The sequence below is a fragment of the Ciona robusta genome, chromosome 1 (assembly GCF_009617815.1).
Source record: "Ciona robusta chromosome 1, ASM961781v2".
NCBI lineage: Eukaryota > Metazoa > Chordata > Ascidiacea > Phlebobranchia > Cionidae > Ciona > Ciona robusta.
The window spans coordinates 15,456,353-15,482,940 of record NC_143235.1 but is presented as its reverse complement, the minus strand read 5'-3'; the positions used below and the strand labels follow the sequence as shown (position 1 = coordinate 15,482,940).

At 37.9% G+C, this 26,588-nt stretch overlaps 3 protein-coding genes across 7 annotated transcripts; 1 reads left to right on the top strand and 2 right to left on the bottom strand.

Annotated features, from left to right (window-relative positions):
- The first annotated feature begins 14 nt into the window (after positions 1 to 14).
- On the top strand, positions 15 to 6,310 carry LOC149743709 (uncharacterized). 3 transcript variants are annotated; one of them, XM_089884337.1, is made up of 5 exons: positions 15 to 289; positions 829 to 907; positions 4,248 to 4,412; positions 4,481 to 5,274; positions 5,460 to 6,310. In XM_089884337.1, the coding sequence occupies exons 3-5, from the start codon at positions 4,289 to 4,291 to the stop codon at positions 5,820 to 5,822; spliced, it is 1,281 nt and encodes a 426-aa protein (XP_089740463.1). In that variant the 5' UTR covers positions 15 to 289; positions 829 to 907; positions 4,248 to 4,288; the 3' UTR covers positions 5,823 to 6,310. The 3 variants fall into 3 exon arrangements, with proteins under 3 accessions (XP_089740463.1, XP_089740454.1, XP_089740447.1); XM_089884328.1 differs by lacking the exons at positions 15 to 289; positions 829 to 907 and adding an exon at positions 2,176 to 2,894; XM_089884321.1 differs by lacking the exons at positions 15 to 289; positions 829 to 907 and adding an exon at positions 2,955 to 4,117.
- A 7,164-nt stretch (positions 6,311 to 13,474) lies between these two features.
- LOC149743708 (uncharacterized) lies at positions 13,475 to 16,034 on the bottom strand. The gene is made up of 3 exons (XM_089884348.1): positions 15,885 to 16,034; positions 15,134 to 15,700; positions 13,475 to 14,348 (listed from the first exon to the last, which is right to left on the bottom strand). The coding sequence occupies exons 1-3, from the start codon at positions 15,949 to 15,951 to the stop codon at positions 13,936 to 13,938; spliced, it is 1,047 nt and encodes a 348-aa protein (XP_089740474.1). The 5' UTR covers positions 15,952 to 16,034; the 3' UTR covers positions 13,475 to 13,935.
- A 3,332-nt stretch (positions 16,035 to 19,366) lies between these two features.
- On the bottom strand, positions 19,367 to 26,587 carry LOC149743707 (uncharacterized). 3 transcript variants are annotated; one of them, XM_089884215.1, is made up of 14 exons: positions 26,448 to 26,587; positions 25,911 to 26,028; positions 25,410 to 25,491; positions 25,050 to 25,089; positions 24,345 to 24,818; positions 23,754 to 23,938; positions 23,233 to 23,276; positions 22,640 to 22,740; positions 22,086 to 22,219; positions 21,717 to 21,869; positions 21,230 to 21,378; positions 20,546 to 20,736; positions 20,146 to 20,277; positions 19,367 to 19,589 (listed from the first exon to the last, which is right to left on the bottom strand). In XM_089884215.1, the coding sequence occupies exons 2-14, from the start codon at positions 25,982 to 25,984 to the stop codon at positions 19,435 to 19,437; spliced, it is 1,914 nt and encodes a 637-aa protein (XP_089740341.1). In that variant the 5' UTR covers positions 25,985 to 26,028; positions 26,448 to 26,587; the 3' UTR covers positions 19,367 to 19,434. The 3 variants fall into 3 exon arrangements, with proteins under 3 accessions (XP_089740341.1, XP_089740350.1, XP_089740358.1); XM_089884224.1 differs by having other exon boundaries at positions 25,911 to 26,015; positions 26,448 to 26,577; XM_089884232.1 differs by lacking the exon at positions 26,448 to 26,587 and having other exon boundaries at positions 20,089 to 20,277; positions 25,911 to 26,100.
- Between the last annotated feature and the right edge of the window lies 1 nt (position 26,588).

The window sequence follows — 26,588 nt, the reverse complement described above, 5'->3', positions numbered from 1 at the left end:
ACTTGTGTAATATTATTATTCATTGAAATTACTTCGTACTGTAAGGACGTATCGACGATCTTGCAGTAATTCCTGCTATAATTGGTTGTGTTAAAGTCGATTTAAGCGTTTTTTTTAGTGTGCGCGCTACAACCGTCCAAGAGACGCAAGAATCTATATTGGTTACTGACTCACAGGGAGTTAGTGACCTCTGCGTTTAAATATCAGCTGTAAACCTGGTATAACATAGATAAACGACAGCTAAACTAAAAACGAAGCAGAAGTTTTCTTTTCACTGGATTGGAAAGTGGTGAGTCTATGCATTTTAATTATAAAACAAGTTTTAACAAATCCATTTTTTCGTGTTATTTAATAACTTTAACAAACTAAAAGTTTTTTAGTATTTTATTTGTATAATTTTAATTACAATTTTTAAAAAGTTTTTTCAATTTCTTAACTTTATTCTTAAAGCCATTTTCTCTTCTATATTTAACTATATACAACACAGTTTGTATGGCAATTGTTTAAAAGTATCCTGGTACAAATTTCTCATATATAATTTTGCAAAGTGAGTGAGTTCCCAAAAATGCCGGCGTATTAAAGTAAAGATCATGTTTAATGAATTTCTATATCTGGAGATTCTGGAGTATATAGATTGACGCTTGGTTGTCATATTCAGTTTTTGTTCATCTTTTTTTCACACCCAAAATAAAGTGTTCAAATTCAATATCACCTTTAACTCTCAATGTATCTGTATGTGTAATGCCTGTTGCATGTCTGTTAAACAAATATCCATCCTGTATAAAACCATCACCGATTGTTATGTAACACCCCCCATTCTCGATATAGAGAGAAATTAATTCCCAACTGACATTCTTACCGACCACCATTTCTTTTTTTGACGACCTGTTTCTAACTGACGAACCAGGTGAGTTTCAAATATGATATTTCTATATATTTGCAAACTGCCGACATAAGGGGTTTCATAACAACATATATACATATTTGAATATAACATATTTTTTTCGAAAAGATCGATAGTAATGATCTCGTATGTGTATGTTTTGTATGGCTGAGGTTCTAGGGCAAAGTTAGCCAATTACCCCAACACCATTGATGCATGGACTCTCTGTGTATTTATTTAAAAGCAATTGAAAACAAGGTTTTAGCGCAAGAATGTTTTTGCAATATTGAAGTTATATTGATATCCTAAGAACGTGATAAAACATGTTAGTATGGATTGATATTTAAAGCATGTCAAACCTGAATTCATAGGCATAAAGGTGTTATTCAAAGTATTGCATTATATTTGATGATGTTAAAAGAGCTGGAACACAACCGTATATTTAAACTAAGATATAAAACTATGGCTTCTCTAAACTAATGAATTAAATGTTAGAATTCTTGTTGTGAGGTTTAACTGGTCAGTCTTGTAGAATAGGGAATTGTGTGTATGGGAAAGCCATAACAAGATTATTTGTTCGGTTAGCTGACTTGGTCCAATGTTAAGTCCTATTTATAAAGTTATTTTATTTAATAATGGTTACAGAAATATTTGTGCTGTGATAATAAGTATAATACTTATTACGTCTAGGTTCTACCTGGCTATAAACATGTTCATATTTGTAACTTTGTTTATCCATAAATTGTTCACCATATGTTTGCTACTTATATTTAACTCCTTTATCAGTAAAAGTTAATAATTAATATTAATGTACCTTGTGTGGGGTGGTTGGTGCTAGGAGAAAATAACGTTAGTTAATTTTCAACTTTGTTTTGTAAGGAAACCGCTGCTATGGAAAAACATGGCATATTAATTTTTAAACATACCATAAATAATGATCTTGTGTTAATTCAACCATTTTTGTATTACTACATCTACAGTTGTGTCTAGATATCTCGTATGGTATATTACATAATGACGTAACAATACGTTCTGTTAGGGACTAGGTCGTGTGACGTCATAATACTAGTTATAAGAAACCTTTTTATCACAGCGTAATGCCGCGTATCGCTGTTGTATTGTTCCATCCGTATGATGTCATAATGGTAGAAACGAGTAAAACGCCATCAAACCCTACCTCGCGAATCCTCTGTGACGTCAGTAGCAGGCCATTATTGCTTCGTCATCGCGTACGCGCGTGTTGTTGACGTCACCAGCGTCGTAATATTGCATCAGCCAGTTGAGGTTCTTTATAACAGAGTGCCGGGTGCTCAAGTTACATTGGTGGACACGCTGCTTGGTTAGTAGCGTAGTTACTTAGTTACACTCATGTGCTTATGTGCAAGGTCAGTGTCTTGAGATGGTTGCGATTCATTATTAAGTTAAGTTAGTTTAGTTAAAATTAGATCATGCAGTTAATATTGTTTTAGTGAAAAAGTGAAAACCGAAAGCCCAGTTAGTAATTACTAAAGATTATAATAAGATTAAAGTTAACATTTTAACATTATTATTTCAGTGCGTGATACATCAATACAGCTTGAATATTTAGCATTTGCTTAAGTTTATATCAAGTGTTGAAGTGTTATAGTTTCGTGGTTAATATCAACCAAGTTGAGTTGCTTAGTTTGACATCAAAAGACCACAAGTGTTGTTTTAAAGTCCTGAAGTTTCTGTCAAATGTTTTCTGCTGTTAAAGAAATTCAACGAATGGTTCAACCAAGAATTACAATTCACACACAACAACAAACTATTGACGACTGTTTATTACATCATAAGGACGATTGTTGTTCAATGGGTTGGCATTGTTACGACTTAAATAAGCCCAATATTTCAAAGAAGAATTACCGCTGTAATTATTTTTCCCATCAAAGAACTGAAACCATGTCTCAGCGCGCTTAGGCGTCGCTAGAGTTACCCGCAGACCACAATGGTCTCACAGGAGAACTCAGCCAGCCGGAAGGCAATTTTAAAGGTAAATCAGTGACAAATGTGATGACATGTCATCCCAGCTTTTACAATGAGCACCCACTTTTCAGTTTATTTATGCACTAAGGTTTTCAGTTCAGTTTAAGTTTTAATACCGCCGGCACCCAAAACCGCAGGTCCAATTAGCACAACCACTGTGTTCGTTTAATAGCTTCCGTTTACACCGCTAAAACGAATGTTGAATCTAATCGCGCCAATTAATTGTGACGTAAAATTCGCTGCCGTGGAGGTTCTGTCACAGTAATCACGAGTTGTTGTGCGCCGGCCTCCCTATTTTCTCCTTCTGTGACGTCACAAAATATGCGAAAAACTTGTGCAGTGTTGCCAGATACGTATTTAATCTTTTTTTTAATCCAAATAAATTGAAATTTCGTTGTTGTTATTTTGATCATTTTATTTGGTATTTTTGTTAAAAAAACGTCTGGCAACACTGGTTATTTCGGTCTTGAATCGCCCTCCTTACCGCCGCTAGCGTTGAGACATTGCGCGAATCCGGCCAGATATTGCGCAATATTTGGCGGTGATGGTGAAACCGCTACCCGGCTACCGATTAAACGTGGGTTTGATGTTGTTGTTGTTTTTGCACATTCTTTACGAGGGAGTGGCTTGCCTGAACCTAGTAGCGGTAGCGGGTACCAAAATAACTTGTCAGTTTATTAATGACAAAAGTTACCAACAATAAAGGACAATTAAAAAAAGTTTCCAATAGCTGGGTATCAGTTTCATCATTAATGAGAAAAATCACTTTATTAATGCAATATTATACCAGTCTAATAAAAGTAAACGAAGGTCGGGCTTTCCTTTTTAGAAAAATATAACTTTATAAGTTTATTAAATTATTTAATATAAAACTAATCTCTTTAAATCAACCATATGTGATTGGAATCGTTTGGAATTAAAAGATTGCGCAGTGTTGAAGCAGTCGGTGGCTCGGTGCTACTTTCTATGGGGTTTCCCCTTGTTTTGTTGGAGGCGTCGCGTTGTTCGTTGTGACGTCACAATCATGTGATTGTTGCTATGTATGCGGGCCGGTCTGGGCACGTCTTGGAAAAAGCGAGAAAAAAAAGCAAAAAATCCCCGAGCGTTTCGCGTATATAAAAGTCGCGACCGGCGTGTGCGTGATATTATGATTGCGACTTCGTACCAATAGGACACGAAAAGTTTAAGCTGAAATGATCAAAGATAGAATTGGTCTGCCCTCCTCTGCCGGTATTAATTGTTTTTTTCTGTTGATTTCTTTTTTATTAATTTAAATTAACAGTTTAATCGAGACGTTTGGTTTATAATTTTAAAAATGAGTTCTTTTACACAGTGTATATTAAACCTTGTTTTTTTACAGGATGTTTACTACAAAATCCATTTCTCAGCGAATCTTGCAACATGCATACCGACCATGCAAATATCGGGGGGGCTTCGAACCCTCCCACCCTCCTAGGGGGCCTGGGGGTCTCGGACGAGACGAGTTACCCCATTCTTTCTAACCCATTCAATGACATCGAACATGGTACGTATTGATAGATGGATTGTTATTTAATGTAGCTGTGGAATTGTATTTACATTAATGTTTTACAGGACAAGGAATGAATGCTGGATTTACGTTCGGACAAAACCCTGATTATTTCGATTACAATGACACCTCGGACAATGGTAGCCCTTCCCCATGTGATGGACAACGTACACCAAGTACATGTAACTCATGGGCGGCTTCACCATACAGTGCATTGGACACTTCCCTTGCTATCTCCCCACAACAATCACCATGTCACCCATCTATGGTGGAGAAACTTACACACAAGCTATCCCTCCCAGAACGACAGACTTCACTCAGCATTGCGATTGAGGTGCTCGGTACATGCGAGAACCCCTCGCTACCGTTCCAGAACTACGATTACCCCCCAACCCCGACCTCTAATGTATCTGACGATCATTTCACACCCGGGGATTCCCCGATATCGGCCCCACCGAGGCTGCGAACATTTTCGGGGTTTGAGGCTCGTGATTGGTTGAAATGTGACGACGTGAACAATCGAACGCGCTCGTACTCAAGCAACAGCGCCTCTGGTGGTGTAGTTGACTTAACCAACTTAATGGAGCCGATTGTATTGCCTGAAACTTACATACACCTTAACAACAATACAACACCCCATCACACCTTACCACCACATGCCAACCAACCAAGCCAACCCATCAACCCACAATCAACGTGCATTGAAACTCCCACCAGACCTCCAACATTACAAAGCCTCCCATCTATAGTAGAGGATGCCATAGCTCAAGCCAAACCATTTGAAATGTTGGAAGAAAGCAGTCTTGATGTTCACGGGATGTTGGATGATATTATGGACGTCGGCAACACACAACAGCAGGTTAGTTACAACGTACATAGATTATAGAACAAACGGTTTCATTATGTAGACAACATAAATGTCTATTTTCACCATATAATCCTAATAACAATGATAGTAGCCGAAATATAAGTCTGGTTAGTGCAATAATCTGCCTACAAATATATTTTACTTAGAAATATTAATCCATTTTATTCGTTTCTTAGAATCCGTCCCATGATGTTGTTGTAATACAAGAGGACCATTGTTACTCCTCACAAACTTTAACAATTGTTGAAAATCCTGTTGAGGAAGTTTTGGCGGTGAAACCGGATCCCGTGGTCGACCTCACTGATGCTCCATCAACATCCGGAGTAAAAGTCTCGAGGAAACGCGATCGAAACAACGCCGCGTGTCGTGAGTCGCGGAAGAAGAAGAAGATGAAGCTGGTGGAGGCGGAGATGGAAGTGGTGAGGTTGGTTGAAGATAATGAGGACCAAAGGTTGAAGATCGCTCGGTTGGAAGTTGAAGTGAAGGAAACCAAAGCTCTTTTGTTGAGCAAGATGACGGGGAAGACGGTCAAGCCTTGAATCTGTAAATAGTTTGTTTAAAGGCGACAAATTTTCATAAATGCAGGGATGTTGTGATGAATAACTCCGATCTTCCCAATTGAAATCAACTTATCCAACTTATCGTTCAAAAGTAAAGATTCTCAACAACTGTCTGATACAGCGCAGACTGTAGAAAATTTCAAAACTCCCAACTTATTAAAACAATTTTGTTGTTTACTGTATAAAACAGTAATGATACTCTAGGGTTGACTTGGCCACCTTGCCACCCCAGGATCGGCGCCTATTACAACACGCACGTGATGTATTTGCCTTATTTTAGTTCCAATATATCGTTGCTTTTGTTCCAGCTTCGTATAAAGTTCCCGTGATGGTTGCGCATGTTGCGCATATTTTGTGCCGGTTCGTGTCAAATGGTTGATTTTGCGTTTGTATTTTTGTACAGTTTGCATCATTGCTTAAAAAAAACTACAAAAAAAGCACAAAATTTAAACATTTAAAAACATGTAGTTTAATTGCAATGATACAAATACTTTGTATTAATTTACTTTCGCAAAAAAATGGTTTCAATAAAAATTGTATAAAAACTGTAACATGTTGTTCATTTTTACATCGTCGGAATTACGTCACAATGCAGATATTTCTGTCATGCGTTCGGTTCTAGAATTTCACGAACTATGACGTAATTGTCAATCGCGTTCCAGTCTGCACGTGATTATGACGTAACGTAGGTATTCAGTTTCAAACGTAGCAACACGTGTCCTTCACCATTGAAACCCTAAAACTTTTTCACCTGTTTTGTGCAATTATGACGTCACAATGCCGAAGTCGAAATTGTTCTAAAGTAAATATAGAATCCATTGTTTGCTCATATTACCCATTGTAGGGTTTCCTTTATTTTTGTTTGTACAACGGTATTGATTGTGACGTAATAATAATAATGGTCATCTTACTTAGACAATGTAGATTGTTTACCAACAATCGTAATTGTAAAAATGCGTTGTTGAGTTTTCATAAATTTTTATCAATTCAAATTAATCAAACAAAAGGAAGGAAATTAACATCAAAACGGCATTCGTTCATTTACTCAAGTATTTTAATCTTTGGCAAATGTTATAACGGCCGTCGCTTTGTCGTTAATTCCCATCTCTTCCTTATATTGACTAATATGAACCTTGTTATTCTATTCTAAGAGATAGTCACGTTACCTCATGTTGAATGTAAAGATGATGAAATGTAGTTGAAACCTAAATTAGCCGCCGCAAGATGACGCTAGTAAGCCATAGTGGGACAAACCGCGATGCCAATTTATTAATCGTTAAATTTGAACATTAAAAATATAATTTGAACCGGAAATACTTGATTTCATTTGCCTTTGTGTAGCATACAAACATGTCGTTACGTCATCGCGTCGAAACTTGTTCAAGTCGTCATATCAACTTACTTATTTTATGTAAGCCTTAACGTGTAAGACGACTGGCGTTTCATTGCTAAGTCTCTTTGTTGTTTAACTCCTTGGGATCTCTTTATAAATGTTGTGATAATTCATACCTTGTACCCAATTATGTATGTTTGATTTAACTTTGTATAGTTTACGGACTATAAATGGATACGTGTCCTTATTTAGCCCCAAAACATATAAATATACGTAAACATACTTTGATTTCGACAACGTATGTTTGAACGTGAATATAGAAATCTAATTTTACCACGTATAAATAATGACGTCACTTGTACGCGTGTCCTTGTTGGGTGGAATGTCGATCGCCGTCGTTAATTCAAGCGGTTATCGAGTCCCTTTCTTCGTTTATACGCGGTTGTTCGATTCTAGAACTTCGCTTCATTGTTCCAGCGTGTTCGTTATGACGTAACATACCAGACAATTGGAATGAATAATCGTAACAATCGTTTATTGTATGCCCATTCTTGAATTTGCTTGTGACGTCAAAATGTATCATGTTCATTCTTTGTTAACTGTATGTGACGTCATAATTATCAAGTTTTAGTTTTGGAACTCATCTATATGACGTCATAATGATTATAATTTTTAATCGTCTGTTAAATTAACACCACAGATTGTGACGTAACAGTTACTGGAGCAAGACGCGTGGGCGGTCTATTGTTCTTTGTTTATGACGTCATTGTTAACACGCGGTTCGATTGTTAGTTGAATGGAAAATCAAGAAGGTTTGAACGCGATTAATATTCGTGATGTTTCAATTACAATGCAATATACGACACCAATATTATGAGCTGCTCAGTATTTTAACCAATCTGTTCCAGCGTGTTGCAAAACATGTTTAAACTCAATGTCTAGAACGCTTCAACTAAAGTTACTAAATGATGAAATGCGTTCAAGTTTTCTTCTATTCTGATATTCAGTTTAACTTGTGACGTCACAATATAATGTTTATCGATGATTGTGGAAGTCAATCGCAGTGCCAACGACGCCATGCGCGCTGTCAAACTATGTGGTTACGCAAATATAAAAGGTTATTGAAAGCTTGTACTTAGAACTATGGGCGTATAGCCAGCCTTAAATTTTGGTGGGGGCCAAATGTTTTATGGTTGTATTTTGTGTTTGAAACACCTTATTACAACACAAAACACAGAAAGGCGTTCTGAATAGAATTTATTTTTCACAATTACGCCGCGTGAAAACACAGTGATCTATACAACTACATCCAAATCCAAAACTCCACTCGTCACCTACCACAGCCATTTTTGTCACAAAATTTGGGATTTGTTTTTCTTAGCTAGCAGATAGACTGTTTATTACGCAATAGTAGGAATTCACACGTGGTTTTATTGCATCATAATAGCGATTGTTTGACCCAAAGTTAGTATAGTTAGACGTTGGTTTGACCCAATGTGGTTTGATCAAGCAATTAATTACGCTATAAATAGCAGTTCCCACGGCGACTGACACCTTATCATTAAGCATGTTTAAGAAAGAAAGATGTTTGTGTAAGAAAATTAAAAACAGTCTTAAATCGAAATGGTAAATTATATTATTTGTCTTTTTTTTCATCCCTAACCTTAGTGGAAACTTAAAATTTGAGGGTGGTCATGGTCCCTCAACCCCCCCTGGCGACGCCCATGCAACGTCTCAACATGTTGCGCATAATGGGCGCGACAATCACGCTTTTAACTCAAACTTTTACCCCACTTTTTATCCATAGCGTTTTTAACCAACGTTGTTTTGCTGTTGATTCCTTTTCTCTTCGTTTTAATTTGATCTTCGCTAAGCATTTATACGCTGTACTAATTAATTTCATCTGTGTTAGATATCCGAAGCATTGCATGTATTTTACGTTTGGTTGGTCATTGTAGATACCTTATGGGCCCATGCGTTCACCAGGACGCACACAACTCTACTTATTATAGATTAAATTAATAGAGGGGAAACTTTAACAATATTTGTTGTTGGATGCAAACAGACTTCTCATGGCCTTGTTTGTTTCAGAGGTTGATTGCTGCAAAGTGGTGAATAAAATAACAGATGTAAAAGATACGTTAAAATCAGTCTAAGTTATATTATTGATGGAGCAGCCTACGGGTGTTGAGTGTCTCTGAAAAAGGTGATTAAACATAAGGTAGAAACACGGGGTGATCTCCCTGGTTTACTTTCAAGTTGTACCATACATTGTCATTGTTTGTTCCATTATTACGTAAACAATCAATGGCCACTTCTACTATGACGCAACATTGCAATATCGCCACGTAGTTTCCGGTCAACCCCGGATGCTACCTTTTTTCCTATTGGTCGAAGACCACGTGACCAACGACCACATGTGTATCCGGTATATGAAACAATAATCGACGTTTACCGCGTGATAATTTCTATTGTTACGACATAGTGTTTCGTTTGAGTTCAGTCATGTTATATTGTCATATGATTAGGCGTTTGTTTAGGTTTATCCGTGTTTAGATTAAATGTTGCTATCCACCGTTAACATTCTACAGCACCTAACTTATCCTCACGCGGTTTCCCAACACATGCCACCTCGCGCCCACAATGTATGCGACGGATATAATGGTCCCGTTTTAACGAAGGAAATCATGCGGTAGTTTTCCACACTGTTGTTGCGTGCGTTGTAAGCTATGGTGACGACATAGTAGATTTGGGTAAGATGGCACATGTTTTATTCTGTTTTCTCGTCCCATTGGTAGTAAGCAAAGAACATTCAAAGAATTATAAAACCGTATCCTCACGACTCTCATATACCGTTGTTAATTGTTTAAAACACGATCAGGATATTTAGATATTATGTGATGAAGGTGTCTCATCTTACCCCACTGTACTATATGGGAAACCCCCCATAACGATACTGGTCGAATTCCAACTTCATTTCAACTCCATATTAATCAACGTCATCAAAGTCTATTATCGCGTCATAATATCAACATAGTCACGTGTTGTCCTTTGTTTAATGTTGGATACTGTCGCGGACATGAACCGCGCTGTAAACAAGTGACAACCATCACTTTTGTATTGTTAGGTAACAATATAAAAAAGGTTCATTTTGTTACAATGGTATTTTCGACAAAAATAATTAATATTTACTAATTAGCAATTAAAATTTAGTAATTACCATTTCAATCTACGTTGTTATGACTCATAATCACAACAATGACGCTGCAGAGATTCGTTTATTACGTCACAAAGAATCTTCGCGCGTCGACAATGTCGGAAATTTCTTCCGTTTCGAAAATCGCGGTGGTGATTCAGAATCCTGCGTATTGTGACGTCATAAGGAAGGATAATTATCACGTTGTAAACGCGTTTCGTTCAAAACCCGGACGTTGTTTTAAATTATCGACGTCAACAATTGATTAAATATTATTTCTGCTCGAATGCACATAATGTAAAACTACCAACACTCTTTTAAAGTCGTGAGATTACGATTATCTAATTCGTTTTTACACAAAATGGGACGATCAAGGAGAATGAAAACATGAACCATATTACCCCAACATACTATATAACTACACAGTAACATATTGTGTGTGGTGGCTTGTTGCTAAGTCCACAGTGGTTATTGCGCTTATGTCTCGAAGCCATTGCGGACGTATGTGTCTTTGGGCAAGACACTTAACGGCAATTGCTTCAACCCAGTGGTCACTAATGAGTTGTTCAAGTTGTCAGTCATACATTAAATTTTGATTAAAACAATCACCCACAAAGTTACTTACGCATAAGCGGCCACAAGGTGTATGAAACACCCGTGTTATAACGATGTCGTTTCCCCGCCATGCGAAGTTGGATCATTCATCCGCCATTTTTCTTTCTAGAAGCCCCATTGTTCGAGTTACATTGACGTATTATGACGCGTGAATCGAGTTATGTGACGTCAGCTTTGGTTCAATTATTAGTATGACGTCAATAATGACTATGTTCTAGTACGTTTCAGTTTGACCAATCAGCGCTCCAGATTAGTCACGTGATCTCAAGGAATGTTCGTAACAAAGGTCACATTGTGTGGGCACTGTGACGTCATATTGGTGATTGTTGCACACACGTGATATGCAAATTAACTTCGTTTGTGATGAAACAATGATAACAATAGCTTTGATTCTGGAATTTTGATTTCTTCGCGGGGGAAGCGGTTAGTGCTCCTAACCAGAGGATACGGCGTTCGAGACTCGACGATGCCACAATTATGTATTACTGTATATGTCCTTGGACGTATACGTGTTCTTGGGCAAGACACTTAACGACAATTGCTCTAATCTAGTGCTCACTAATGGGTTGTCCAACTTATCAGCCATGCAGAAAAACAATCACCAACAAAGTTACATACGTGGTAACCATTTTACTTAATAGTTGGTATTTTACAGTTGAGTTCAATTCTATACAGATTATCACCATTAAATATATTAAAACGCACGAACAGTTTAAGAACCAAAAGGTTTTGAGTTCGATAGGTCAAGTATTTCTACCACCACTGTGGGCGGAACGACGTTTGTCCATGCATTGTGTGGGAGATAATAAACCAGTGTTACGTCATATATAAAACACAATACACGATAAATTGCTATTGTTTTATCATAAACGCATCATTATGATGTAACAATTCAAATTCCAATACATCAAACACTAAACCATTAAATTCGAGTATATGTGAATATACGCAACGATGGTTTGAAACTTTGTGGGTTAATGATATACAGAACGACAATACTGGTCTAGTTTGTCCTTGGAATAAAATCTATTTAATTGTCGTTTGCACAGCGGTACGTGCAGCGTGTGGGGTTCGTATATATTGTTGTTGTTGGGCACGTAAGTGGCTGCGTGGTGTTGCGATATCTGTTCTAATAAGGTGGGGTAAGATGGTTCCTGTTTTTATTCTCTTTTACCGTTGTATTTGTTAGCAAACAAAGAATAACTACAAAGTGTTCACCCGTATATCCTCACGACTTTAAAAGGGTGTTCTTAATTATTAAAAACACGATTAGGAATTATTGGATATTATGCGCTAACGGTATCCCATCTTACCCCACGTGATTCTGCACTGTGTGTGACCCCAACAAATCGTGTTGACACGTCAAAATCGCAATCCTTCACGTCACAATCGCTTCGAGGTTTAAATCTCGGTACAGATTAAGGGGGTTCCCCGGGTTATTAGTTCGAACAATCGGATGTCATTGTTACGTAATAATGTCGATTGTTTCTTCATAATGATGTTTATTAATCTTAAACTTTCAATTGTGATCGAACAATTGAAATTGTTGACGAATTAACTTTGATTGTTTGGAAATGGCGGGAAATATTTTTAAATCTTCCACGTAACAAAGAAGGAACAATGGTTATTGGTGCATAGCTCCTACGTCGTAAATGGAATTGAATTCGAGTTTCGTGTTTATTGTTACGTCACAAATGTAAATAATAAACTCATAATCGTCATAAATAAACGAAGATGACTGTCGCGCTTATAGTTAAACATTATAATTCAACAGATGTTTTATTTGTATTGGTTTATAAATTATACTTGGCTCATAAAAGGCTGTTGATTTAAACGTTCAAGTTTAAGTTTAAAACGAAACTAATGTTAATGCTGAAAAGTTAACGAGATGTCTCAAGAATTGTTGTATAGTTTCGTTCTGGACTTGGTACAGCTTCAGGGTTGGACATAATGTCTATATTTTCCAATCGTGTTTTAAACAATTACCAACGGTCTTTTAGAGTCGTGAGGATACGGTTTTATAGTTCTGTAAATATTCTTTGTTTACAACCAAACGGAAATATTTAAAATAAGAAAACATGGGCCTTTTTACCCCAACCCACCACAACGCCCGTCTGCAACTTTGTGAACGATTTATTTTACTCGGTTCATTTTACCCCTTGCTATCACGTGGTGCATAATGACGTCACAAGTTAATTACCCGTAGTTGCAGATTGACGCTTTAAACCCCATGAGACAAGGGTCGCACCTGGTAATCTATTGTGTTCTAAATATAACAACGATCGTAGACACTTCGCGCGAGTTAATCGTCTATTGGTATTGTTATGTCTGCGGTGACTCATTCTATTCACTTGGTGGAGTTTAGTTTGAAATCCATTTATTGTTCCAGTCGTTCGTATTTACGATGTCAATACAGCAGATGCACAAAACACACGTGAACCATTGTTTGGCTAAGCCTTGCAACATTTTACGCAAAACAAGCATAAGTTGTTTTGTATTTGGTTTTATTTTACAACGAAGCAAAGAAATACCACAAAGAAATTATTGCAATTGAACTTTAAATGAAACCACACGCCGTACAAGAGAGCAACGCCTACAAATATGATTTTCCGTCCAACTTTCGTTACCAGCACGAAAATTCAAGACCCATTGTGTAATTCACTTTCATTTTACAACTAGCACTGTGACGTACGACCAGCGACTCACACGTAACACAAGACATTGTGACGTAATAACAGGTAAAAAAAGACAAATACAAAAACAGAGGATTGAAATTGATTCAAATTAGTTGGGACTTGTGTACATTTATACAACGTTAGTTATCCCATCAACAAATAGCTTTGGCAAGACACACGGGGCGTACGAGGCACCTTCATCAATACATACACAACACAGCAAAAGTATATATGGACTTCACAGCTTCGAAATTAATAAATAAACAACGCGAGTCATTGCCTCGCCTGTAGAACTTGTCGACGTATTTTGTCGCATTCACTTTGCAACATCGAGATTTTTCTTTTCAAATGAAGGTTCTGCGCCGCGAGTCTTTCCGCTTCTCTCTCTTTGTCCATCTTCCGCTGTTTTCGTCGCATTCTGGACTTCTTACAAGCTTCGTTGTTTCGGATGCGACGTCGGTCGATTTTATCCAACTCGTGGAGAATGGGCATCAGGCTGTTGGTGTCAGTTACTTCTTGCAAGCCGCACTGGTTAAAGTTGATCGTTGATAACGTGGGGCAGGTGGTTGGTTGGGGCAAAGTGGGATTATGAGTGATTGTGTGGGGCAAAGTGGGATTATGGGTGATTGGGTAGGAAGGAGGTTCCCAGTTTTGTTGGTACATCTGGTGGTCGGGTGGGCTCATTGCTGTTAAATAAAAGGATGCGTTAGGACGGTTGTTGTGTTGGATGCACTCTAATGAATGTTTGTAACTTATCTAATAAAATATATTTACAAAAAAAGCTGCAAAACATAATTGAATCTCAATATGTAGAGTCCGAAGCGTTTTAACTAAAAAGCATTGTAGTTTATCCTACGTAGGTGTGACGTATACCTTATACACGTTTGGGAGGTAACTGTTCTATTTGACACCATTTACAATAAGGTAGTTTGGGTAACATTGTTAAGTAAGGCGTAATGTGGAAGTTAATCTAACGTGGAGATGGATAGTTATTTATTAAGTAATCATTAAGCTATGGGCTCTGGGTTCGAAACCAGGCAACGTAACTAACGTGTTTAATTGGGTTGTGACTTTTGTTGACGAATTATTTTTATTTTGTCCGGTTAGGAAACCAGCTGCAACGGGCGGGTCTGGGCTGGTTTGTCGTTGTTGAAATAAATTTGCTGATAATCGATACACCTTGCGTGTGTGGGCGTGTCTAAACATGTCTAGTCACGTGGTTGCTACCATGGGAGCAATGGCGGGAAAACGGGACAAAATGGCGGCAAAATTTAGTCACGTGAGAACATTGATTTTCGGGAGAAATATGCTTGAAATAATTTCCGTGGCGACGATAAACGTCGCAAACGCGAAAACAACGATTTCTGGCGAAAATTTGGACAAAAACTTTGGCAAATTTAAGTATTATTCAAGTTTGTAACTAATCAATGGAAGCTACTATTATAAGCTAGGATATGACGTATTTGCTCACCTAGAATCGTGTTCGTTGATTGGTCGTATTGAGGGGTGTGGCAACTACCTGGACTGCCTTGGTAGTTTTCGAATGGTGGATCTGGACTCGTGGAATAATTGCTTGATAATGGCGACCATTGTTGTTGCATTGTGACGTAGGATTGGGAGTTTCCCCCAACCGGGAAACCTGCATCATTGTCATGGATACATTCGACTTTGTAAGTCCCTGTGATCGCCACCGGTTCGCTCTGACGTCGGTTTGATGACGTAATCTTGACGTCACTGATATCGTTTATGTCGTGTTGTGAGATGACGTCAATCACGGTACCGATGGAGTATTGTCGCGTCATAGGAGGGGGTCGAGATAGAACATCAGGGACATCGGAGTAAGGAAAACCATCATCGGGGAATTCGTCCTTCACCCCCGGTGGAAAGTGGAAGTTTTGTTCCAATGTTACCGACGAAGGGCTGACTATGGACTGGAAACTGTCAATGCTTTCTGTACGATTTCTATGATGTTGAAAACTTTCCCCACCATGCATGATTGCGTTTACTGTGTCGCAGCTTTCGTTTATTTGCTGGAAATCTGGAAAAAAACATAATTTACAAAATCTGAACTTTCTCTTTGCAGCTGTAATAGCAGCGTAGTAATTTGTGCAGACGCACACTTCTTGGAAAAGTTCAATTTACTACGAGCCAAGATCAGATAAAAGTAGCTGAGCTAAGCGAAACGCCACTCGCAATAAGTGCTTACTCGTATAAACGTTTACCTTTGTTTTGTTGATCGTCGTCTTTGTAAGAAATATCATTGACAAGCAAGCTAAAGCAATTCACCATGTTGAATATAAGGCTGACCAACTTTCAGCGTGATTACTAATTCGGAATGACGGCTCCCAGCCACGAAAACGAACTTTATAAACCGAACTAAAATAGAAAAAAAGGTTCGGGGGGTTCCCCGCTCCGGACTGTTTCTGCTCTTCGTTTTTCTCCTCTTTCCATCTCTTTCATTCTCTCGAAAGAGCAGACGTGTCTCGACTTGCCACCCACTCTGCTCTCACTCCTTCTCTTTTTCGCCTCTCTGTGACGACATAGTCACGTTTATCGCGCGAATTTCGTTTAACACCAGGGGAATACCCTAAAAAAGAACTCGGGCGTTACAAATCCAACTGAAACATCGAGTTTTTTAAACAAACAAAATAAAATTTATTGCATTCAAATTTCATGGCAGTATTACGTAACAATATACTTTATGATAACACGCAGTTATATAAAAACATGGCTTCTTGTTACAGTTTTATGACACAATGGGATAGTTTGTTACGTAACAGTTATATGCTAATAAGTTGTAACTTTACCAATATATGGTCAGATTTTGAACGTAAAACATAAATGAACTTTATTTCCTTCGATTATATGACAAAGGTCATAATAATTAACATAACAAATATATGGGAATTAACAGGAAAACAACGGCCGTTGTTTAGCTTTAAAACTTGTTAAATATAAAATAATGTAAATGAAACATTGGTTAAAACACGTGACTGTTAAATTAAATATCAATCAAAAAAAAGTTTTTGTGACGTAATAGATGAAAGACACTTAACCGTAACTTGTTTTATTTCCGTGTTTTTGATTTAATGTATTTGTAGGACTCATTATCGTTGCGGAAATAACAATTTAAAAGTTATGTTGTAATACCAATACATGTGTAGTATGCCTCTCATTTGAGTTTAATAGGTCGTGGATCGAGTAGTGCAGTCGATGCCAAAACTCGTTCACATGAACATAGATTCACCGCCAATGTTTGTATAATACATCGTTGGTTTCTGGTTTGGAAAGTTAATAACTTGTGAGAGTTATAAAAAGTTATGAAAGTTATAAAAAGTTATTAGTTGTAATGTGTTGTTTAAGTTGTCAGCCATACAGAAAAACAACCACCCACAAAGTTACATATGTGGTAACTTGTAAGCGGGTACGAGGTGTATGAAACAGAACACCCGTGTTATAACTTCATAGTCCAGTAACTCGACTTCGAGCTTGGCCAAACATTTGACAAAAGCTTCGCATTAGACAACACCATAAATATGAGGGGACATCCCCTAATACCGTACCATATTGAAGGTTTTCCTCGATCACCCGGTGCATTCCCTGGTCATAGGAACGTTTGAAATAGTTTAAACCGGGGGTTCTTAAACGTTTTGAAGCACGCTCCCAATGAAGATTCTCACAAAACTCGCGTCCCTTCTTGTTAAATTATCACAGTGGTGTTCAAATAATTTCTGCCATGATCAAACTCAATGTGTATTATGTAGGTTGGGGTAAAATGGTTCATATTTGTTGGGGTAAGATGGTCCACGTTTTTATCCATTTTTACCATTCCAGTTGGTAGACTCTAAAAGAGCGTTGTTATTTGTTTATTACACGATCGGGAAACATGGGATATGTGCTAACGGTATCCCATCTTACCCCACAGTAATATATGCTTGTCGTTTTGCTGTTAATTCCCCCTTTTTTCATTGTTTTAATTAATTTGATCTTCGCTATCGTATTCGAAGATATAAAGAACATTTATGTTTCGTACAATAAATCGGACATACATTGTTTTATAAGCTGTGTATATTATTTGCAACGGGTGGGTACATGACGTATTTAACCTGTTACGCTGTTGCACGTATTGTGACTCGACAGTTATTTTATTACGTCATAATATGCATAATGTTTTACTCCCTTTTATTTGTTTTGTAAAAGTTGTATGTAAAGTACTTGGGGTGGAATTTGAACCCGGAACCTTTGGGGCTATAAACATACTATTTACTTGGAAACATGAATGTAACTTATTTATCCTCGCATGGCGGGGCAACGACAGTCGTTATAACACGGGTGTTCTGTTTCATACACCTCGTGCCCGCTTACGAGTTACCACGTACGTAACCTATTTATCCTAGCATGGCGGGGCAACGACAGTCGTTATAACACGGGTGTTCTGTTCCATACACCTCGTGCCCGCTTACAAGTTACCTCGTATGTAACTTTGTTGGTGTTTTTTTATATATGGCTGGTAATTTAGACAACCCATTAGTGACCACTGGGTTGAGGCAATACGCCAACAATGGTGCAAAAGATGAGAATTAAACAGCAAAACAACAGTCGTTATGAAACGCTAAGGAGAAAATAAACGTGAGAGCAAACAATTGAGTGCAAATGTAACATATATCATAATTAAGGAACTGTGCCCACACATTCACGTTAATTGTTTGACAAGTCGTTAATATTTGTCCTTATGTTTGATAAGCTATGTATAGCATAAGATGTATAACTCAGTCATTACAATGGTGGGATACTCACACTGTATAAGGATGTATGTTGTTGTGTGGGCGTATTAAGCCCAGGGTATTATATATGTGGGTGTATAAGATGGTTGTGTATGTAGTCGTATATGTTTGTTTATTTTGGGTGTTACTGAATTGGGCCAACTCTGGCCTAAGGCGAGGATTTTTTGTTGTAAGACCTCACCCATATAGAGAATGTGCATATACAATGTTGGGGTAATGGGCCAACTCTGACCTAAATCCCAGGTCCCATGACATGCCTCACTGTAGAACCTTACCCATATAGAATAGAACGTGCATATACAATGTTGGGGTAATGGGCCAACTCTGGTCTAAATCCCAGGTCCCATGACATGCCTCACTGTAGAACCTCACCCATATAGAATAGAATGTTTATGTACATATACAATGTTGGGGTAATGGGCCAACTCTGGTCTAAATCCCAGGTCCCATGGCGTGCCTCGCTGTGGGACCTCACCCATATAGAATGTTTATGTACATATACAATGTTGGGGTAATGGGCCAACTCTGGTCTAAATCCCAGATCTTATGACTTGCCTCGTTGTACTCTTTTTTTCACACAGAATACAATAAAACAAGGTTTTTTACTCAATTTCAATGGGAGCCGATCATTACGCATGAATGGCAAAGTTTTGTTGGCGAATATTTTTTACGATGTCGTTGCCCGCCATACGAGAATAAATTTATTACATTTAAAACGGGGTGCTTGGATGTAAGCCTCTGCAGCGACATCTAGCGGCTATTTCTTTTCCAGTGCAGTTGTATACAGTTACAGAGCAATAAATTTTATTTTATTTGATATTCGCAGTAATATCGTGATGTCATGAGTGACGTCACTTGAAGTATTATACGTCATGGTCGCCCTATTTTCTGCTATCCACAAAAAATGATAGAAATCAAAGTTTTGATATTTTGTACATTTATTTGGCCACACATAACAATGGTGTTTAATTATTCCATCAGAATGACATCAATGTACAAGTGTAGATGCCGACGCAGCACTCGAAGCCCATGTTTGCAGCAGTGAGGATATTGTACAGTGTGTGTTGTTCACCATGGTAAGTCGAGATCGTATCATGGGTCGCAACTTTAAGAGGAAGTCGCTTCCAAGTAAGTTGGTTTGTTCTGTGGATTGTGTGGTGTTAACTGACCCATTAGGGTAAGGTTAGAACTCGGCTGTGAGCATGAGGTCATGGGGAACTATGGTGTCTTGGATTAAATTGATTGTGGGGTTTATTAAGGTTAGAACAAACATAAGGAAACCAATATTTCAATATTCTGATGATGTCTCGCTGAACGGCGATTAAACCATGGCGAAATTGATATTTACTTCTATTTGGTGTTATTTAGGTAATACCATGTATATATCTATTGTCCCAACATTACATTTGCATTATCAGTGTATGTTGGTGTAATATGAAAGTGTTTTTACCAAAAGAACCATTATACTGATTACCAAGAAACGATATTAACCCTTTAACTGCCTTTAACTTTAATATTTTCAAGTTAAAAGACAGAATAAATTTATGACGCAGCGGATCATTGGGATAATAAAAGTTATGTTTCCACCAGATCATCTTGCTATTTCTATATTACGCCACAAACAACACAAAACATATCTCACCAATAACCTTGGCTTTCATATAGATGTATTAAGCTACAAAATATCTTGAATAAAAACCTGGATCCGATATTTGGATGTCGGTTTCCCTTGGTTCGTAGTTGAACCCCTGTACCCATGTTGGGGGTTGGGTAGGGTAAGATTGGGGGACCGATATCTGGATTGGGGGAATTCCTGGTAGTTTGGGGTCATCTGTGTAGGGGAAGGAGGTTTATTGGGGTTGGTTCAAGATTTTAGGGGTGCCATCTCGGTGATCTCACTACAACTTTCGAATCATGGTTTGTAAACAAACACTAACGCATATGTTCTGTTTGAATTAAGTCATATTATGTTCTGCACATTTAGACCTCAGACAATTGCGTAAACAGAATTCACCCTGCTGTTTAAGGCCGGAAAAACATTGTTTAAAAAACAAGAAAGCTAGAAACACCAACAACAAAGTATAAACTTTTGAACTTACTTAGATAACAGAACAATTGAACGTTCCCTCCCATATCGTTCCCCACTTCGTCCACCACAATGTTGAACTTGGAATCGAGGTTTGCAATCTCCCTCTTTACATTATCACTCAACTTCCCTTTTGCTTTGTTGGCACGCAACTCTAACACCGCCTCCTGCAGTTTCTGACGTTTGTTTGGAACGAACTCCGGACTGTGGGAGCAATTTTGTTATATGGTGGGTTGGGGTAAGATGGCACATGTAGATTGGGGTAAGATGGTTTATGTTTCATTCTCTTTTCTCGCACCATTTGGTAGTAACAATATTTACAGCGGTAAGTTTATGTGATAACAGTATCCCATCTTACCCACAATTCTTTTGTATTGCTATGGCTGTGGTTAGCGTACTTGCTTTTATACCAGAAGATGCGTTTCAAATAGTAGGCTGTTTGCACCAAGACCAATTTTTGAACAAACCGAATTTTAGGACAACTAGTTAGTGACCACTTACAAGTTACCATGTATGTAACTTTGTCGGTGATTTATATGGTTGATACTTTAAACGAACCATTAGTGACCGCTGGGTTGGAGCAATTACTGTTAAGTGGCCCAAAGATATAATTTTAAATGTGTATCTTCTACACCACAGGCTTAACCATTGTGTTAGGACACCCGTCACTTTATACACAAACAAACCACCCACTCACATTGTGTAGTTGCCACATAATGTCTTCATAGCCGGTCCAAAGGTTCGTTTCAATGTATGGTTGAGTAGGGGGGACTTGGTGGCGGATGCGATAACGTTGAGTATGGGTTGGCACATGTGTTGGTCGGGGCGAGGTTGCAATAATGGCGGCTGTAGGGGGGGAGGGGTTAGGGGGGTGGTGACTCTGGTCTAAATTTCGGGTTCATTCTTTGATATAGGTTAAGTGCTCATAAAGTTGGACGATTCTCGTAACCAAATAACAGTCAAGATCAAGTGTTATGAAATATGTTACAAACAAAAATTGGGTCAAAGGAATAATTTAATATGAGAAAGATTTTCAAAATGGGGCAATCTATCTGTTATTGTAACAGAATATGTTTCATTATAAAATCTTTTGACAGGTAATACGACTAGCTTAAGTTATTATAGTTAGTCCCACGGCACACCCATGTTAGGCGCGCACATCAACAAACATAGGTTGCCCCTACCTGTGAAGGCTTCTGGTCGAGCCAGTTCTGCAAAACTTTCTCACATTTATCTAAAGTTGACATGAGAAGTCGTTTGTTTGGGTTCATGAGCGTGTCACGCAATGTCTTCATCTTGCAAAGATCGTTGTTGTATTTCTCTTCGTCCTCATTGAACTGAAACAATCATTGTCTATTCTATGAGTGTGGGGTTTCCAACACCCAGGTATTTTGACCAGAGTTGGCTCATTACCCCAACACCCAAGGTCTACCATCTAGAGAGATTCTATTAAAATGGTGTATGAAACAGAACATCCATGTTATAACGACTGTCGTTGCCCCGTCATACGAGAATAAAGTTACATTCATTCATTTTTATGATGTCATAATTACCTTACTAATCATCCTGGAAAGTGGTTCGATATATTTTTGTAGTTGTTTCAGTTTCTCCATGTATTCCTTGTCGTCTTCAACTTGTGAGTTATTTAGTGGGGTGGGACTCGGTATCGTGTTTATTGCAAGCGTTCCTATGTTTGGTGTGGTTGTTTTATTCATTGGATAACTTATAAAGTTTTATGAACATGTAGAGTCATGCTTAGGTTGTTTTTATTCTGCATCTTAATTGGTTTAACTAATGATTTACTTTCAATGTACATGTTTGTGCTTTGACCAAGACACACATGGCAGCATCGAGCCTTGATCTCAGTATCCTCTGGTTACAAAGTCCGTGTGGAGCCATGCCACAATGTTAGCACACCTTCCTCTAACCCAGAGTTTATGGGTTCGAGGCCCGATGACGCCACCATTGTGTGAGTATGCGCCATTAGAAAAGGCACTAATGCAGTGGTCACTAATGGGTTGTCCAAATTATCAGCCAAACATAAAAACAATCACCCACAAAGTTACATATGTGGCAAACCCCATTATAGTTACATTCACACACCCACCTGGGGAAGGAGCGGCCTGTACACTACCAGGTGTTCGTAACCCTGGTGACGTGTTGTGTACCTGGGGGGACGGGTGGTTGGGGGATAATGAGGGTATCGTGCTGTAATAATTACATTGTTATGTCATAGTAGTTTCTGATAAACTAGTGTTAGAACTAATTTGTTCAAAACCATATGTTGTATGAAGATGGTATGATTATTACAAAAGTGTGGACAATGATATTACCACCGATAAAAAGGGGTATTTGTACAATCCTGTGTTTTCAATTTGTTATTTAAATTTTTTTGGAGAAGGGGGGTTGCAAGACCCCAAACCCCCCTGGCGGTGCCGCTGCTATTGGTTCTTACAAGCTACTTTAGTGTAGCATTGCAGCTTTAACTTCAAGCTTCCCTGGTTTCCTGAGTTTAAGAGCTGGGTTACATAGTTAGTAGTGTTTACCGGGTGGTTTTTAATCTGGGTGGTTTTAATTCTAAAACACATTGCATGCTACGACCTATGTCATGTATTTATATATTTGTGCCATTGTTTCTAACATATTCAAATACAGTTCAATTATGATGGAATGAAATAGCATTATGACATCACAACATACTTTGAATGTGGTTGTCCTGTACTGTCCGGCATCTTCAGTATTGGCTGAATGTAAAGAAAGATTGTTATTAAACAAAGTAATGACAACTAGTGTTGTAACGGGTGGTACGGTGGCTTATGGGTTCAAGGCTCGACACTGCTACCATTTTGGACGTAGATGTGTTCTTGGGCAAGAAGACACTGATAACCCAGCGGTCACTAATGGGTTGTTTGAATTGTCAGCCATACAGAAAATTAATCGCCCTCAAAGTGACACACGTGGTAACTCGTAAGCTGGCACGAGGTTCATGAAACAGAACACCCGTGTTATAACGACTGTGGTTACCCCAACACCAAAGATAATTTACATACAATATACTTTTGCTGCAAGCAGATTACAATTGTTTTGTTTCAGGTCCTGTTCACACATTGATGAAAATACCTGTATTGCTGTATAAGAAGTCAAAACAGTAAATTAACAGACTACACAAATAAATGTCAGAAGAGCTGTTTTACAAAACAAGTTACTCATCCACAACAGACCTGCATATTGGTGGGTGGGGGTGGGCGTGGCTGAACAAACTGCCCCGCCCCATATTGTTGGTTTCCGGGTGATGGTTGGGACCACTGGGTGCGTTGGTAACCCATAGATGATTGGGGGCTGGGTAACCCCGTCATGGTACGAGACATGGGGCTGTTGGTGGGTGCCATACCACGCATAGGCATGCCTGGGTGGAAGGGGGTTGCATTAGTTATGTGGGGAGATTAAACGACAATCGTTAAAAGTTAGGTTTTCAGTAAAAAGTTCTTGATATTTGAATGCATTAAAGGTAGTGGTTTACTTTGGGTAAAGGTCCTATTGGTCCAATACTCGCATAAATATCAGAACCATACACCTTGTGGACATGTCTAGTTCAGAGGGGGCTTCAGTAGTAAAGTAATTATTTTAACATATAGTACTGTGGGGTAAGAAAAATACCATTACCAACTGGTTTTAAACAAATAACAACACTTTTTAAAGTCTTTTGGATACGTTGTATAATTCTGTAAATATTTTTTGTTGATTACCAAATGGGACAAGAGAAAAGAAACAAAAACAATTTTTCCCAATTCCACTGCATGATAATCAAATACCTGGTGAACCTTGTTGAATAATGTTGTTTTGTGGAGTTCGTTGTATTTGGTTTGTTTGATAAATGGTTTGTTGGTTGCCCGCTCGGTTTATGTACATGCTGTCTTGTTGCATGTTCTGTTGTTGTTGTATGTTTTGTTGTTGCAAATTCTGTTGTTGAATATTTTGCTGTTGTATGTTTTGTTGTTGCAAATTCTGTTGTTGAATATTTTGTTGTTGCAAATTCTGTTGTTGCAAATTCTGTTGTTGAATATTTTGCTGTTGTATGTTTTGTTGTTGCAAATTCTGTTGTTGAATATTTTGTTGTTGCAAATTCTGTTGTTGCAAATTCTGTTGTTGAATATTTTGTTGTTGTATATTCTGTTGTGGCTGTATGTTTTGTTGTTGCATTTGTTGCATATTCTGCATATGTTGTTGTTGTTGTTGTTGAATGTGTTGCTCCTGGTTGGGTTGCATCACTCTTGCCTCGTTGTTGACTAAAAACAAAATATTTAAACCATGGGAGAAATTGTTTGTGCGATTTGTAAATAAATAAATAGAGGTAACTCGCTTTATCCTCGTGTGGGGAAACGACAGTTGTTATACTGGGTTGAAGCAATTGTTATGTCTTGACCAAAGACACAATACTTGACTACTTCCTCCATGTGGAATATTTATACCTTGGAAACCCTCATTCACAATATACTAAATACTAACAAGGAACTTACATTTCTGTACAATCTTGTCGATAAACCGAAGATATTCTTCCTGTTAATAATATGGTGAAATATTAATTTATTATAAAAGTGAAGCTTACATATGTTTGTATTGAATAAATTTTGATTTATTTACAAAGAAACATATATATATATATGTAATTTTATAAACATTGTGGTATTGTGTCAACTGCCCTAAATCGCAAGTACCTTGGCGTATAGTCAGCCATATTGGACAGTATGTTTTTGCGCGGATGATATTTTTTGTGCCAATTTTTGTCTGAAATAATTTTTCTTTGCAATTATATCACGCTATAAAACGTGACGTAAATTTATGGTAAGTTTCGAACCTGCAAATTAATACAAACATACCATCGACTTTGCTCTGGTGCAGATGTTTCCCTCAATCGTAGTCACGTTGAAATTTTTCCCAGTTTTTCTAAAAGCTTCCATTCTAAAATATAATATTAGTTTTGTGGGGTGTTTTCTTTTTGTTGATTATGTATGAACTTTGTGGGTGATTGTTTTTATGGCTGTCAATTTGGACAACCCTGGGTTCAAAAATTGCTGTTAAAGAGTCTTGCCACACATATATATATGCTCACAAAGGTAGCAGCGATAAGTTTCGAACCCGGTATCCTCTGATATGAGGTGACCGCTTTAACCACCAATGTATATTGTGTCTCTATTCAAGAAAGATAAACACACAGTTGTAAATCAGTTACGAAAATGTACTGCTACGTAAGTGTCTTGTGCAAGAACACATGGTAGCAGTGTCAAGCATTGAACCCGGCACCTTAGGGTTACGAGCACGCACGCTAACCATCGTACCACGGTGGGTGTCGTAAAATATTAGAAGATTTCAAATCTTACAGTTTTTGTTTCCCGTTATTTCGTAGTTGCGTAGTTTTCCAAGAATCGTTTGGTCGCATCTGGTTCGGATCCATCTTGAGTTAATGACGCTTACTTACCTAACACCTGGAATTATAAACTAAAAGGAAGTTTAATCAGCAACTCACGTCGGCAAAACTACCTTCTGGTTCCCCACAAATAAAATGTTTCTAATTTTTATTTATCGGGAAAAAAGCAAATCGGTAACTTTGTAGGGGAATTCCAAAGGTAATACCGATTTCGTAATCCGTTTTTTTTTAGTTTCTGTGTAAAAAGTTAAATAAAATTTACATTTAAGTTTGGTTTCCAGTTGTGTTATTGCTACAGTAGCGACTTTGAATACATGTTGGCAGTTTCCCCACTCCTCCTACACCAGGAGTATCTGTCTTGTTTCTTTTTTTATATTTTTTCTCTTAAAATCTCCCATGCGTTTGCCCTTTGGAGACAGTTTAATACATCTCTGGTTTTTACAAATAAACACATAAAAGATTCTTGTTTCAATAAAAAATGCAAAAGTACCTGACAAACTTCCCAAACGTAGAACAAAACGTGTAGTTCCTCTTTTTACAACTTGTAAAAGGTCTGACGTATTTTCGATGACGTCATCTACATAGCGCTGTCTCGAATGTGTTGTTCGCATCAAGTTTTCTGCAAACAACA

Coding starts and splice junctions, on each gene's coding strand:
- LOC149743709 (XM_089884321.1), top strand. CDS start 4,081: ATGATCAAAGATAGAATTGGTCTGCCCTCCTCTGCCG. Junction 4,118..4,247: donor TGGTCTGCCCTCCTCTGCCG/GTATTAATTGTT, acceptor GTTTTTTTACAG/GATGTTTACTACAAAATCCA. Junction 4,413..4,480: donor ATTCAATGACATCGAACATG/GTACGTATTGAT, acceptor AATGTTTTACAG/GACAAGGAATGAATGCTGGA.
- LOC149743708 (XM_089884348.1), bottom strand. CDS start 15,951: ATGGTGAATTGCTTTAGCTTGCTTGTCAATGATATTTCTTACAAAGAC. Junction 15,701..15,884: donor CGACGATCAACAAAACAAAG/GTAAACGTTTAT, acceptor GTTTTTTTCCAG/ATTTCCAGCAAATAAACGAA. Junction 14,349..15,133: donor ATCAACGAACACGATTCTAG/GTGAGCAAATAC, acceptor TTTATTTAACAG/CAATGAGCCCACCCGACCAC.
- LOC149743707 (XM_089884215.1), bottom strand. CDS start 25,984: ATGGATCCGAACCAGATGCGACCAAACGATTCTTGGAAAACTACGCAA. Junction 21,379..21,716: donor TCGACCAGAAGCCTTCACAG/GTAGGGGCAACC, acceptor CCCCCCCTACAG/CCGCCATTATTGCAACCTCG. Junction 20,737..21,229: donor TTATGTGGCAACTACACAAT/GTGAGTGGGTGG, acceptor TTGCTCCCACAG/TCCGGAGTTCGTTCCAAACA.